The 15,671-nt window shown below is 37.6% G+C and overlaps 1 protein-coding gene and 1 non-coding gene across 2 annotated transcripts; one reads left to right on the top strand and one right to left on the bottom strand.

Moving 5' to 3' along the window:
• Window positions 1-3,621: 3,621 nt before the first annotated feature.
• Window positions 3,622-3,694, bottom strand: trnav-cac (transfer RNA valine (anticodon CAC)). The gene has a single exon. It is a non-coding gene; the product is annotated as a tRNA-Val (tRNA).
• An 8,585-nt stretch (window positions 3,695-12,279) lies between these two features.
• On the top strand, window positions 12,280-13,968 carry LOC146381261 (dickkopf-related protein 3-like). Its single transcript, XM_084936851.1, has 4 exons — window positions 12,280-12,497; window positions 12,651-12,825; window positions 12,919-13,120; window positions 13,908-13,968. Exons 1-4 carry the CDS (start codon window positions 12,345-12,347, stop codon window positions 13,966-13,968), a joined length of 591 nt encoding a protein of 196 aa, XP_084792977.1. The 5' UTR covers window positions 12,280-12,344.
• Window positions 13,969-15,671: the final 1,703 nt, after the last annotated feature.

Genomic DNA, 15,671 nt, shown 5'->3' with positions numbered 1-15,671 from the left:
ATTCACGAGGCTCTGAACAATAGCCCCAGTTTTGGCCCATTGGTAAATTGGTAATTGCCCACCCCTGCCCTCACTCACACAAAGTAATTATGTTTAGGCACAAGAAACATCATCTGAAAGCCCCTCACAAGCTTCTCCATCTGTCCCAATAGCATGTTACAGACAGCTGTCCACATAAAGAAAAAAAATCTCTAAAACTGAAGTTTTTTGCTTTTAGAGAGCTTACATCTTTTTCTTTTTAGTTTGTTTTTATTATTGGTCTTATATAAAGATCACAAAAGTATAAAACTAAAGAATAATTAAACTGAAATAACAGGTTTTGTGGCTGGCCTTATTTTAAATCTCATTTAAAAAAAAAAAACTAACTCATCGTCCTCACCTTTTCTAAAACGCACAGCAAATTTATGTAAGATTAATACACATTTGGTGCTCCAATGAGCATTTCTGTCAACAGCATTGGACGTCAAGGTGTGTGTGCTTGTTGTAATAAGGGAACATGTCACACACTGAATTTGTGACATGTTTGTGTGTGTGTGTGTGTGTGTGTGTGTGTGTGTGGGTGTGTGTGTGTGTGTGTGTGTGTGTGTGTGTGTGTGTGTGTGTGTGTAGGCTGTAGCTGCATAACAATATTTTTTTACATGAATCTCTTTACTGTTTTGGTCTTTTCATAGGATTTGTTAACAATAAGGAAACCACCAGCATATATTTGCAATTGGTGCTGCTCTACTTTCAGCGATGAATGTCCCAGTGTAGTGGGATGACGAAATGTTAGTAGGTGTATTAAGATATTCATAGTTCTTCTGAAATGATCAGTTAACGCCCCCCCAATATTTTTCTCCTATATCCTCCTGTGTTTTTATGAACTGGTAGGAGGACATCATGTGGTTCTGTGTAGAGTAGGCCTTGTTAAATTCTTGCATTTATATTATAAATGTTGAAATGTGCAAATTCCCAGAATATGCACATTATATTTTGGTGCATAAACCAAACAGAGCGGATGTACACAAAACTAGACCTAAATTAAACAGGCAGAGTGGTCGGCTTACTTTAAGCATATTCTTCTTTTTGTATTGTATAGGATATTTTCATTTTTTGTTTTTTCTTATATCTTTTCTATGTGTCTACCTTGGGTTTCTCCTCATGTGACTTCTTGCTTGTTCACAAGGTACCATAATTAGGGCAAAACTCTGGATGAAACGTGAAAGAGGTTTAACTTGACTAAACCAAAAAGGCCAACTCAAAATGTGTTTCACGCCTGTCAAAATGTTAAATGAGCGCATTTGTCATCAATTGGAACAAGATGTTGGATGGAGATGAGCTGCTAGATCTGGCTGAAAATGATCCAACACACTCTGATCCTTTAGCGGGGAGAATTATGCTTAAAATATGACCTGCCTTGTGATTCCCCATAAACTTACACAATGTTTTGTCTTCCCCTGTTTTAATACGCAAACACAGTGACTGTAGAGCAGAAGGTTTTACTGTTTTTATAGATCCAGTAAGCCGGTAAATTTGTACCACATGATTATTTAGGAGACTGTTTATTTTGCCGATTGATGTGAGAAGTTCATTAAAAGTATATTCACTGATATTGCTACAACACACAAATGTTTGCCAAGTATGAGAATTTCCTCCAGACTCATAATGTTTGTGAACTGTGTGAACTGTTTAAAAAAGAAAAGAAAGAAGAACAACAAAACTAATGTGAGCAACACAATGTTTGCTGCATTAATGAGAAATGTTTTATACCATATGTACACTTTAATCCGCTTAAAACTTTAAAGCCTGAGCCATGAAATATTTACCAGAAAGTAGTGTCTTAACTGAAAATTCTGATTTAAAAAAAAAGAAATATTAATTTGCATATTTGAGTTTTTAACTTCACTCACACTGATCCTTGAAACACTAGATGTTAAGTGGTTAAAGGTATTAGATAATAAAATGTGTAAACTAACTTTATACAGGTTGGCGAATGACAATATGAAGTAATACAGTAACTCTAGCAAAATTGGTTAGTAAGCTGCATTTTAATATGTATTTTAATAATAAAGGCCTGTATAAAGCAAGGCCAGCTGTGAGAGAGAATTAGGTCAGAGGGTGACTGGTCGCCTTAGCAACAGAGGCTTAAGTTAGTGGAAGTTTAAAAAACAGGAAGTGTAGTGCAAAGCTGCAGAGGCATATTAATAAAATACAGGAAACCAGACAGAAAAAGCGGAACTAGTAACACAGAAGGGGTTGTTTTTATCGAAACTATGTGTGACATGTAAAGGACCAAAATAACACCAAAATGATACACAGTTTTGGTTTCTAATGCTAGAGATTTTTGCAACTGGCTTTGGGCTGTGCAGGTCTCTCTCTTCTGGAAGATGATTAAATAAAATAATTATAAATATTTTGACTAACTGAGTCATGCTCTCTCTATTCAGTAAAAGAATGACAAGAACCAGATTTAATAAAAGTGTACAGGTGCACAGCGGAGATGTGGAAATGACTTGCCATGGAGTCAGCCTCAAGTGGCCGATCCGGGAACTGCAGTTTGGGCACTCGTGTGGTTTGGCCTCTTTTTTTGATTTCTTTTGGTTGTTGTGAGCAGTTTATTATTTGTGGGCTTCGTAAAGCTATTTTTACAAACCTGATGCTGGTGCCCAATCTAGAACTGGATCCACACATTTTCACTGTCAAATACTGGTGTTGGTGCCAAAATGCTGACACTGGCACTACAAAATTGCAGGGTTTAAATTTGGGACCACTGGCATGTTTGGCTTGCTATGGATAGGGCTGCCACAAGAAATCCATCAGTAATTAGAATCTGGCTGTTTTGATTTTTCTACCACTGAAATTTTCCCAACTCCCAATGAGCAATGTGCTTGGGTTCTCAAACATAATGCCGCCTGGTTCTCAAAGGGCACCAAGGAAGAAAGAACTGGTGCTTCACTACTAATTACTTAAAGCTCAATGTCAAACTACATATCAAGGTTTTAAAAAACTGATGGATGCACAGTTATTTCAAATCAGACACAGAATGGGGGATCTTCAATAAAAAAAAAAAAGTAATGGCATGTGTGTATTCTAAGCTCAATCACAAACCCAAAAGGAATAGAAGCAGGATGCCTGTAAACTCAAGACTTATTACACAATTGTTTTGATCAAACATTTATGGGAGAGTGTGGGAATACAATTTCCCAGCAAAATGGAAAATCTAGCAAATTTCAGACCCTTGTTGGACCTGTGCTAAGTTCAAATCAAATCAAATCAAGCTTTTTTTGTCAGTTTGCTGTGCATACAGGCGTAGCGCAGGCAAAATGAAAGGGCTATTCTCCAGGGTCTTAAAAATATTATAACCCACACACAAACAGCATGCAAACACCCTACCCCCCATATTCAGACACACACACATCCCATATGTGTTGCTGTAATTAACTGTAATTAAAACTGAAGCAAAAAGACTACCAAATGTCCTAGATATTTTGCTGTACACATCCCAATCAACACTTTAACAACTTATGGGTGAAAGCTGTTGATCAGTCTGGAGGTTCTACCTTTTATACTACGGAACTGTTTACCTGATCGTAGTGGTTCACAGAATTTGTCGAAAGGGTGTGAGCGGTCCTTTATAAAACATGTTTCCGCCCGGTTTCGAACCGGGGACCTTTCGCGTGTGAGGCGAACGTGATAACCACTACACTACAGAAACTGCTGCATGAGGTCAATTTCCAGAGTGTGTGGATTTGCCTCTACATCAGGAGATTAAAAGAAATCAGTCTCTTGATTTCTAGGATAGCAGTGTCAGTACTTGGCAACATAAAGCAGGTTACATTTCCAGCAAGTATAATCAGAGTGAACAGGTCAGGTAAGCAGGTGGGTCAAGGGTAGACTTTCCTAAAGCATCCCTGAGCAGTGGAAAAGACAAGTGAATAACTATTACGCAGAATTAACTCAAGCAAGCTGATAAGTAACTAAAGGCCTGAGCAATACTACCAAATGGGTATGTTAATAAACTGGCAATGCATATTGAAGGCTGAGTTATAACACTATGCTGACTGCAGATGGATGACAGGTATGGCTGGTCAGGGTTTCTTCCCATCACTGGAAGACATACACTATATTGCCAAAAGCATCTTGATGCATTCTCAATCATCCAGGAAAGTAAATCTCCAAAAGTTGATTCTGTTCATCTGGACGTAGCGTTTTGTGGGAGAAACGTTTCGTCACTCATCCAAGTGACTTCTTCAGTCTCAGCTGACTGCAGTTTGACCTGCAGTTTGACCTGCAGTCAGCTGAGACTGAAGAAGTCACTTGGATGAGTGACGAAACGTTTCTCCCACAAAACGCTACATCCAGATGAACAGAATCAACTTTTGGAGATTGCCAAAAGCATTTATCCGTCCATTCACATCACTGGATTCAGGTGTTCAAATCATTTCCATGGTCAGAGATGTATAAAATTAGGCACCTAGGGATGCAGACTGCTTCTCCAAACATCTGTGAGGTCTAAGGAGCTTATTGAATTCTAGCTTTGTACTGTGATAGGATGCACCCTGTGCAATAAGTCCAGTCATTAAATTTCCTCACTTATAAATGTTCCAGTCAGCTGGTAGTGGTATTATAACAAAGTGGGAATGATAGCAACTCAGGTTCTGTAAAGCAGGGTCAGCAGATATTGAGGTACATAGTGGGCAGAGTTCATCAACTTTCTGCAGAGTCAGTTATTGCAGATCTCCAAACTTCATGCAGCCTTCAGATTACTTCAAGAAAGGTACATGGAGAGCATCATAGAATGGGTTTCCATGGCCAAGCAGCTGCAAGCCTTGCATCACCAAGTGCAATGCAAAGTGTTGGATGCCGTGGTGTAAAGCAGCTAACCCTAACCTAACCCTAACCCCCCCTAACCCTAACCCCCTAACCCTAACTGGACTCTAAAGGGTTGGGCCACGTGTTATCTGGAGTAACAAATCATGCTTCTCCGTCTTGGTTTGGTGATTGCCATGAGAACAGTACTTGTCTGACTGCATTGTGCAGTCACAACAATTTCAGGCTCCCACCTTCATGGGAACAGTTTAGAGATGGCGCCTTCCAGTTCCAATGTGACTGCACACCAGTGCAAAAAACAAGGTCCATAAAGACATAGATGAGAGAGTTTGGTGTGGAAGAACTTGACTGACCTGCACAGAGTCCTGACCTCAACCTGAGAGAACACCTTTGGGATTAATTAGAACTGAGACTGCGAGGCCTTCTCGTACGAAAACACTGTCTGACCTCACAAATGCGCTTCTGGAAGAAAAGGCACGTGCCACACCTGGCAGACAAGGAGAGCAATGACACAGAGTTTTAAGATCTTAACTCTTTTAAAGTGATGTGCTAGGCAGCTCTACACCAAATTAGGGAAAGTTTTTTACAAGATAGACCAGTAAAGTTTAAGAAACTTAAAAATATATACCAAAATACACTGAGGATGTTCCAAAGGTGCCTATTTTGACACAATTTACACTGGTTTTTTTGGGGTGGAAATCCCCTTTCCTCAAAAAGAGGATGTTTTCTGGTCCAGTTATATGCTTTAAACTAATATTAACAACAGTTTTAACTATTGGGCACCAGTGACCCTTGTTCTACATTCTCTTCTCGTCCTTTGCTTCTTTTCCCATCCTAATGATAAAAACCCCTAAACCTGGCACAAAGAAAGCATGCCTGTTTCCCATTATAGAAGGAATCACACTCTCAGGTCTTGTTCCAATTGAAAACAGGTTATAGAAAACATATTTAATCCTGGATAGGAGTGTACTCAAAGATCTAATGACAAAATAAACACACGTTTGGTTCATTTGAGGTTATTTTTGGTGTTAAGATGGGGGTTTATTTTGTTTTATGGATACAAAACACAGCTGACATAATACTATCATGAGGTTTAGCACAACATGTCCCTGTCAAATATGTGTCTTTGCAGGATTACTGTCACCCTATATTAGTAATCATAACGGACAGATGTGGAACTGGTTGAGTTACAGAGGCAGACATATGGTGTTTTTGTGAATCCTTCAGCTCGCCATATATTGTGTTAGTCGATTTCAAGATGAGTCAAATTCAAGACTTATATTTTCTCACGTCACCCTTTTAAGTTCTTTTTTCTGTATTAAATTAAAGCATAAAAGTTCAGTTCAATTCAAGAACAAGTCATCTTATTTACAGAAAACCTGACACTAAACATAGGAGCCATTCCCTTAGAAATAACATCTGTTTTACCAATAATAAAGTTCCCTCATTTTTTAAAGAATACAGTTAATGACTGGACATTATTTAATCAATTGTCTATCAACTACTTTTGTATTACTGTAACTTTACTAGTAATACAAACTTTACTTTAGATTTTTTTAACATGTACGTGTATTTGTATTTGTGTACTGATGTGAGTACAGCTTTAATCCTATCTCAGTCCCAGCAGCAGTCTTCTACCTGCTAACATCTACTGGCTTCATTTCACTGCTCACTTCACTTCATGAAAAGCACCATAAAACCTCTGCCCTGCTTGCTCAAGGTGTGAATTGCCTGCCCACAAACACAGAGAAAAGGCTTTAAGGCATTTCTAGCACCTCATTTTAAATTGTAACCTCAATTTAGATTTCAGGCTGGAAGAACACTATGATAGGAACACATCGTGCTACAGGGATACAGCCAGATTCACAGCGTGGGGGTGACACCTGTACAAATTCTGCTCACACTTCTTGAATTGTTCTCGGAGGACAAATTGTATGAATATCATTGCATTTATCAATGTGTTCAGACACTTGGATGGAAGTTGATTATTTGGAAATCAAAGTCCAAAAAGTAAAATTATCCTTTAAGGGTTACAGGATGTTGGCCAAATACAGAAAAAACATGTCTGTAGCTTAAAGATTACAAAATAGTGAAGCTGATAAGAAAAACATGGATGCCCCTTTCCCCCCCCAACAGTCCAACAAAAAGAACAATGTTAAGCTTTGTAACTCTACACAAAACAGGGCAATTAAGTAAGTAAAAAAGAATGGCAGCGAACCCCTACGAAGCTCTTAAACTCATCAAATCTAGTTATAGAAACCACTTCTGACAATGAGTAAGAAAGACAAAGTGTGTGTGTGTGTGTGGGGGGGGGGTAAACAGAGCTGCAACAGCATGCTGGTTTAAACAAACATAACAAACATCAGCAACCACTCAACACGCAGGTCAGTAACCAAATCGCAAGGACTACTATTTCAAGGACTTGATATCCAGATATCAATTTTGCAGAAGAAAGTCAATGAATGTTATGCCTTGTGTTTTTAGGTATTTGCATGGCTTGCAGCTTTAGGGAGCTTCTAACATCTTGAAACTTCCACAGCAAACAGAGTAATGCTGATATTCATCCGGGTGTTAATTTTGATAAATGGAAGTCAATTTAAATCTATGGTCTCCAACAATCACCGAAAGAAAAACATTTGTGTCTTTAATGGCTAATTTTTCCTGTGTTTAGTGGCTATGTGCTAATTTTCATTCAGTGCACAGCTAAGTTGTTTCCCGTTGAATCAAAATGAGCTTTAAGAAAACAAGTCTGACAATACTGGGTTCACTGTTACCACTGCCTCCTTCTAGAGTGGATACAAGATTTGATCCATGCTAGCGGATCAAAGTGTTACACATAAGTGACATAGCAAAGGAAAAGCTAACCATAAAAACAGAGAGAGAATCCCAAAGACAAACGTGCAAATGCAATGACAAAATAATTTTTCAATATTTCCAATTTTGCCTTAACTTTACCGTCTGCAGATCTTTTAAAATTAGGTCTGAAAAATGTAGTCATTGAATATTTTCTGATGCATAAACTGCAAATAAACAATGCACTATTTTTCGCAGATACTTGTGCAGCAAACATCCGAGCTATGAGGTGAAACTCCCACTTAGCATAGCCATTCACTGGCCATTCAGCCAGTTGAATTGGGCTTTTCTGTCTTTAGCCTGTGGCAATAATGTTGCATGGATTGTGTTTGATTGACAGTTTCTTGTAAACCTAATGGATTTAATCAGAAGTTTAATCATTTATGAATGTGCAACATGTGCCTGTTTTTGTTATTGTGTCATTACTAAAGCACATCTACATTACTTTTGATTTACAGATCTTTCCCAATACATCTAAACCCTTTTTTTTTAAATCATAACTACTGGTGAACAACGCAAAATCAATGCTGACAGTTTTCACTCGTACACCAACCACTAACTGATTTTATTGTCCATAAAGTTTCCACTCTCCAGTTGTCACAAAACATTCAAGCAGCTAACAGAAGAACAAACAACACAGCTGATGTAGCACAACTTGCTTTTGCCTTTCCTGGACTATAAATATTTATTACCATGAAGGCCTGGTATCATCTGACACTGCACGCTGTAATTTCAGTAATGCTGGAACGAATTGTTTTCCACTGACCTGAATAAACATACACTCTAAGGGACTTTTCCAAATTTTCCATCCATCTTGCACTGAGTGTTTTCTTGTAAGTGGGAATGAGGACTCATCATAACCTCCACCATTCACAGCTCCCCATGGTGGTGGTGGAGGTGGTGGTCTTGGGGGGTGGGGTGGGGGGTCAAGGTCCATTACAATGGGCAGACATCAGCTTGTCTATTGTCTCTCTTAATCCCTAATTGCACGACCATCAGCGATGTTGATTCTTTACATGCATTACAAGCGTCATTAGCAGAGTCATTAACACAGGGAAAACATGTTGAGGACCGTAGAGACACAGTTATCTGTCACTGCATTGGGTAAATAGTCAGGGTGATATCTTACTGTAAGTACAGATGTATAACAATAGCGTTTTTGTAAAAGAATGATAAGGGGAGGGAGTGGGTGTAGTTTAAACTGTAATCCCTATGATGCAAAATGCAGTGCTGTAAATCTTATTAGGAAGGATGAATATGTGTATGTGTGACTCACTTTAAAAGTTCTGTTTATGAGTTACAGAACAGAAAAATTGATGATGCAATGATGAGTCTGCAAGCTCTAAAACTTTTCCTACCAAAAAAGACATTGAAAAGATGACTGTGCCAGACACGTACCTAATATTCAGATTCGGCTAAAAAGTAAAAAAAAGAAACAAGAAAATATATTACATTAATATGATATAGTATATTTAGTGAAAATGTATCCTTTTACCACAGGTTTTATTTGAAAGGCAAAACGACATCATTACTTCTGCAAACTCATTCAAATCGAACCCCTTTTTTTTATTATTAACAATTTTCATTTCTGCTTAAAACCAAAGCAAATAGAGAAACAAATCAGCTTAAAGACTAATAATAACCATTACGCTTACCTCAGTTCTGCTCAATATTAATTGTGTCTCTTTATAAGCTTATTGGTGCAGCCCACCACAAGAATCCTAGTTTCTCATGTGGTCCCTGGAGGAAATGAATTGCCCCTCCTCTAAGTATCACCCTTCTCATGTTTTTATCGGCAACAAGTTGGTATATCTTTTCACCCAAGTCTACACAATCACCGTGGTGACACAAATAATGGATGCAGAGTGTTAAAATGAAGAAGTTGTACCCCTGCATCCCTTGACATGATTTTAATGTTCCAAAATATACTTGCCCCTTCTTTACCATCTGACCCAGCACCTTCATCCTAAGAGGCAACACTGCTTCCCAGTTCCCCTGCCTCTGTGGGAATAATAAGTTTTCATTATCCAGAGGTCCATATAAATATCCTTACCATGAAACACATATCGAGACGTAACCCCACGAGAAACAGAATTTAAGGTCAAATGCTGTTTAACATAATGCATACATGGAATGGACATTGTGTAGCTTTGTGGTTGCAATCAAGTCACAGCAAAATAATAAGTGAGTCGGATGTGTTTAAAAAAAAAAACACATACATAACACGTTATCATTTTTGAAACAACAGCTAGGCATCACCGAGACATCTACTAAACTCAACCAAGTATAACCAAATTTTAGCTTTGATGTAGCCTACAATTTAGAAACATTGTAATATTTTTACCAATAATGAACAGAAAACTGATGAGTACGATAAAACTATCTGTCATTTATTTGAATGGATTGGAATAGTTTATATTTTCTTTCTCTCATTAATGCATCCCTTGCATTACCTCTTATAACTCAATAATCCAGTCAAAATGGTTAGACTGCTCCAAAGGCTGCATAACCCTGGCACAGTACTTATTTACACATTGCTAATTGCTACTATTGTGCCCACTAACTGTGCCATTAGTCTGTGTTACTCTGTTCTGATAAGGATAAGGAGCTAAGACAGTCCCAGACTGCAATATCTGTGTATCTGATCTGGGCTGTCTGCCACTTAGAAAATGTAAATTAGTGACAATTATTCAGGCACCTCAGTCTGAGTAAGAAATACCTGGTAATGTTAGATAAAGCTCTCCATACAAGGTGCATTAATTACAATTATAGACAAGACAAGATGTTGTCTTAGTTGGAGAGACATTAAGTGATGGGTTTTATAGTGGCCTGGAGGCTCGTGAGTGAGACAGAGGGTCTGTGTGGGCTTATCGAGGTGTAAGCTATGACTACATTCATCCAAGCAAAACAAAGAACCAAATTTCCCCCCCAAAAAAAAGATTGGATGCTGTGTACATCGCAAATTTTAAAAAGCGTGAAACCTCTATAACGAATGTTAAAAATGTGAAATTGTATGTTTTTGAAAATATATACATGCTTATTTTGTTTTTGATACAAGAAAAATGTTGTACAAAGTTCTGCACAGGGGAAACAAAGACTGAAAAAGTTTTAAAATGCCTATAAAACATCTTGTGGAATCCAAATGGAAATGAAAGAGAATCCCAGAAAGAAGAAGATGACTGTTTCTGAATCTAAAATTACATTTCATCATGGATGGTTCATAATATAATTAAGATTTAAAGGAACTGGAGAAAACTCTGGATGCATGGGACAAAGCCCTCAATCATTACTGAGTAGTCTTTGAAGCTCTCAGTCAGCTCTTTATTAAAAACAGACTGTCTTGGACATCACCGTATGGACTCAAAACACTTCAGTAAACCATGCTGTAGATGTGGAGTGTCATTTGAAATCATGGACACGTGGTCATTTGAATCAGAAGTCGCCATTGCTGATGGTATGGCCTGTATTTATGTACATGGGAAACCTTTACATCTGTGAGGACACTACTGAAGATACTGCTATATTTTTAAGGGAAGGCCTTGCTCATTTCTGCAAGAATGAACACATTTCTGCATGATTGCTGACACCATAAAGACTCAGTATCATCTGATTTTTAATAACTACCTAGAATTATCTATATCTATATGTGTAAAAACCACAACCAGTATAGTCTATGTCTCACAAATGTTTATTCCTGGAGTCAGAACAGTACAGAAGGAGCTGAAATTGTCATAACTGGTTATTGTGGGGGAGTTTAAGCTCTTTTGGTCAGTGTGACTGCTTTTAATTTTACTTTTGTAATGATCTGATGAAATGATTTCAAACACAGACTTTGTGTATATTAAAAACTTAAAACTAGCTGATTGTTGGACATTTCAGTTATTATCATAACTGTAATTATAGAGAATTGCTTGTCCTGCTTGTCATGTATAAAGATTCCAGGACAAAAATGTGAAAAAAATATTCTTTTTGTTCCCCTACAGCACCTTGTCTCCCTTCTCCTCCTGATGGTAATTACATTTAATGAGTTCAGGGTTCATCCGCAGGGTGCACTTCTCCAAATTGCTCACAGCGTGGGGTCTGAAGTGGGATAGGGTAGGGGGTATCAGGACAGTCGAGGTCGGGGCCAGGAGTGTTTACCCAGTGTTTGGGGTCAAGACTTGCAGTGGCTCTACTTGTCAGAGAGCAGTGAAACATGTCATTAATTTGTCTGCTTTTGTCCTGCTCGTTTGTTTTTCTGGTAGAGATAATCACGTGAAGGTGGTGCTTGTCTTGGCTCTATTGTGTGAAACTGTTGTCAGTCCATCACCACCCTCAGTGCCCCATCTCTCCTCATTCCCTTTCTCCCCACTCCATGAATGGCCATTTTGCCACTATTTTCTGACTGCAGGGGGTGACCCCAACAATTTAGTTAATCCATTAACAACTAATTGTCTCCTCCTACTCTGTTGTTTGGACAAACAGCCTGGTGGGGGGAGGTCAAGTCCTTCTGACCTATAAAAGTCAAACCAGAAGAGCAGTGAGCCACTGTCACTGCATGGATACCTTCAGTACTGACTGTTTACACTTTGACTTGCACTTTTAAGCTCTGGATTTTTGTTTCGAGGTTTCCTGGCTTTTTCTTTGACTCACCTCTTTTTAAGTTAATCACTTTTTATTAATCCTTTTTGATCATTTTGGAAATGTTTGGAAATCTGTGGTTGGTTTGTTTGTGTCTGTCCTTTTATGGCACAGAAGCACATATATGGGCCTGGATGCTGAACATGCCCCACAGTCCTCCCAAAGAAGGAGGAAAAGCACTTCGACAGAGTGCTCCTGTTGCCAAACCAGTCACGGTAAGATGCTTGAAAGTGGCCATCATTATTTTGTTTGAATTAACGAAATCATTTGACATCTGTAGAAAAGGTATGAGAGCAACATGGCACTTCTGTCTTAAACTGGGCTTAGAATTTCAGGCAAGTTTGCAATGATTTCCTTCTTTTCTTCAGGCTGCATGTGACCACGACAGAGCTTGTGGAAGGGGTTTCTCATGTGATCGCCACTTTGGCCTTTGTGTGCCTCTAAGAGGGGAGGGTCATTACTGTCGGAGAGATGCACAATGTGTTCGTGGACTTAGCTGCATGTTCGGGAAGTGCCACCGCAGTATCCCCGATGGACAAGAGGGTAAGGGTGGACCAACAAATGTAACCAAATCTTTTAAATTTCCAAATTTTTCTTCATACGAGACCAGAAGTGACCACTGTTTCCTTAATCCAGGTGCCAGGTGTAAAGTTGACAGAGACTGTGGAGCATCCATGTGTTGTGCCCGGCATCATGGTGAGCAGGTGTGCAAAAGAAGACTGACGTTAGATGAGAGCTGTTATGTGCCTGATGGTGGCCTGGCATTCAGCATCAACCAGATTTGTCCGTGTGATGAGGGTTTACTTTGTCGTGAAAGCAGTGGAAAGCTACAGAGAGAGTAAGTACTACAAACACTGGTTTTCATCATCAGATATTTTACTCAACAAACAAAGGGTTTGCTAAAGTGACTGATATCAATATTCACTCCAAAGCTTTTAGTTTTATTGACAAATCAGTTCTGGGGTCTTTGTTATCTAGATTTTATTGCGAAAAATTAGGCAAATGACAATCACATTTATACCATTTTGTGGGTGTTAATTCAAATTCTTCCTGGACTTCTACACAATTGAACGGACATACTGGGTTTTCTGGACTTTTAGGCCCTTTGAAAGGGCAGGTCGAGGACTAACTTCCCAGAAAGCTTTTAATGCTTTTAAGCCTCTCTGTTTGTACAACTGTAGAAAAGTTTATCTTTTTATGTTACTTTTTAATTTTTATGTTGTATTGTGTATTTTTAAGACTTTTACAAACTAAGTAGGTTTAGAGTCGTTTTTAATTTATACTGGAAATGTACATGTCTTTTGGCATAAAACAGGTTCCACAATACAATTTACAGATGAAATTTAAGCAGTGCTCCAAGATGGAAAAATGAAAAAGCCTTTAGCTAAGACAGTAAAAGAAACAGCTCAGAAAAGTTGCTCTACATTGCAAGGAAAATTTGTATGTTTGCACTATATACTATGATTGTCTACTAATCTAGCCTTAGTAACAGCAAGCTTTAAGAGCCTTTTTCTTTCATTCAATATGACAATAACTGCAAGCGAGTAATATGTTTTAAACATGGTTCAGTTTATCTAAAATAATTGCTACTTGCAAAGACTAACTTGGGTTTGTTTGTCTTTCAGGAGGGAGTTTATATACCAGCCAGAACGAACAAGCTGGACCTGTCAAGTGCCCAACCTTTGATACATTATCAACAGAAGTTCTATTTTCTGTGTAACTATACTGTATATATTTAAATGTATATATTTCTAAATATGCTGTATTGTTATTTGCTCTTATTAGAGGCTTAAAGAAAAGTTGTTTTTAATATTTCATTTTGTAAATTTTGACAAAAAGCACTACTGTATGTAGCTGGGCTCAACAAAGCTAGTGTCTTATCCAAATTCTTCATCATGATCATTTGCTGATCTTTCTTTCTCTAAATGTCTTAAATGCTTCAAGTTTTAAGCATAAATTAAAGAAAATGTTTTCCAAAACTAATGAGTATAATTTGTGTTTCACAAAAAATGTATTACAGTTTCTTAATTTTAAAGCTTCCAAGATCATTCCCAATCACAAATCAAAACATATGGGTAATGAGTAAAGTACCTGTGCATACAGAAACATTATATACACACACAAATGTAAAACATTTATATAATCCAGACTTTACAGACAAAGAATGTTTTGAAATCAAAATATGTTTTTTGGAGAATTTTGCCAAATAACATCAAGATAACAAAGGTAATTAAATATAGCAAAAATGAGAAGTAGCATCAGAATTATACATTTTTAAAAAGTAATGACAGTAAAGTTACTATTATTCTTTAAAATAAAATTATTTTAGATTTTAGGTTGTTTGTTTTTTTTTAGATAATTTGTATATATTCATTTAGCATACAATCAATTAAAATGTAGAGACATTTTGAGAAAAGTTCATCTTCTTGGATGTTTTGTTGTCTTCCTTACCACAAAGCTCACCTTATAGTAAATTTCAAATTACATGTTTATATAGTTAACTGTTTAAAGACTGAATTATGAAATAATTGCCAAAAATTCTTTATTAAACCTTCTGACAAGTTGTTAAAAAAACCCTAAATGAAATATTAATTGGAAATATAGGAGTTTTAATTTTTAAATTTTTATTTTTTATTTTTTGCAATTCATTGATTAAAAATGTATTGTGCAATTTTGTTTAGATTTGATTATGTAGAATTCTCAGAAAACCCATGTTTCAAATATGATGAAACTGAAACGATTTTAGGTGCTGTATTCCTTTAAAGCACCAAGTCGACTGTGCAATCTTATGAAAACAGAGTCTGTCTCCCTCTGAGCACGTTTCTTGGACTACAGGAAGGAGTTACATAATATGAAGGAATCTTGCAACTCCTAATTGTTAGCATCACCAGATGCTGTAATGCTAGCTGTCCCCTGACCCATTCTTAGATCAGTATCTTCCTCGGACTACGTCGGGCATAGTCTGAGGGCCATTCACATGCTAATCGTCCAGTTTGCCCCTTCAATTTCACGGTGACTTGAATTGTTCTGTGAAGGACATTAGTGTCTAACCTCTTTGCTATCGTGTTACAGAGCTTATCATTAAGTCTTTGCAAGGAGGTATTTGGTGCTGTGAATAGAGCCTTACGACAAGAAAGATTGGAAAGTCTTAGGATGTTTTATTAAGGTATTGATGTGTTTTTTCTGACAAACCTTTTGATTTTATGAACAAACAGGATGTAAAAGGCAAAGAAGAATTTATGCCAGAAATAATGCACAGTAACTAATCACAACTAGAGTTATTAAGGCTTCAGGAGAAGCCAGTGTGACTGTTCTAAACCTGCCAGTGAGAACACACGTTTCACACACATAAGAAAGGCAAACGAGACAAAAGCGATATCTAATAGCAC

The sequence above is a fragment of the Perissodus microlepis genome, chromosome 8 (genome assembly GCF_051167445.1).
Source record: "Perissodus microlepis isolate ML-2025 ecotype Zambia chromosome 8, ASM5116744v1, whole genome shotgun sequence".
Lineage (NCBI taxonomy): Eukaryota > Metazoa > Chordata > Actinopteri > Cichliformes > Cichlidae > Perissodus > Perissodus microlepis.
The sequence above is the reverse complement of the archived record's forward strand: the minus strand, read 5'-3'. Positions and strand labels throughout refer to the sequence as shown.

What these genes read in the sequence shown, in the direction of transcription:
- LOC146381261 (XM_084936851.1), top strand. Translation starts at nt 12,345, where the DNA reads ATGTTTGGAAATCTGTGGTTGGTTTGTTTGTGTCTGTCCTTTTATGGC. An exon ending in CTGTTGCCAAACCAGTCACG is followed by an intron (nt 12,498 to 12,650) that starts GTAAGATGCTTG and finishes TCTTTTCTTCAG; the next exon opens with GCTGCATGTGACCACGACAG. An exon ending in AGTGGAAAGCTACAGAGAGA is followed by an intron (nt 13,121 to 13,907) that starts GTAAGTACTACA and finishes TTTGTCTTTCAG; the next exon opens with GAGGGAGTTTATATACCAGC.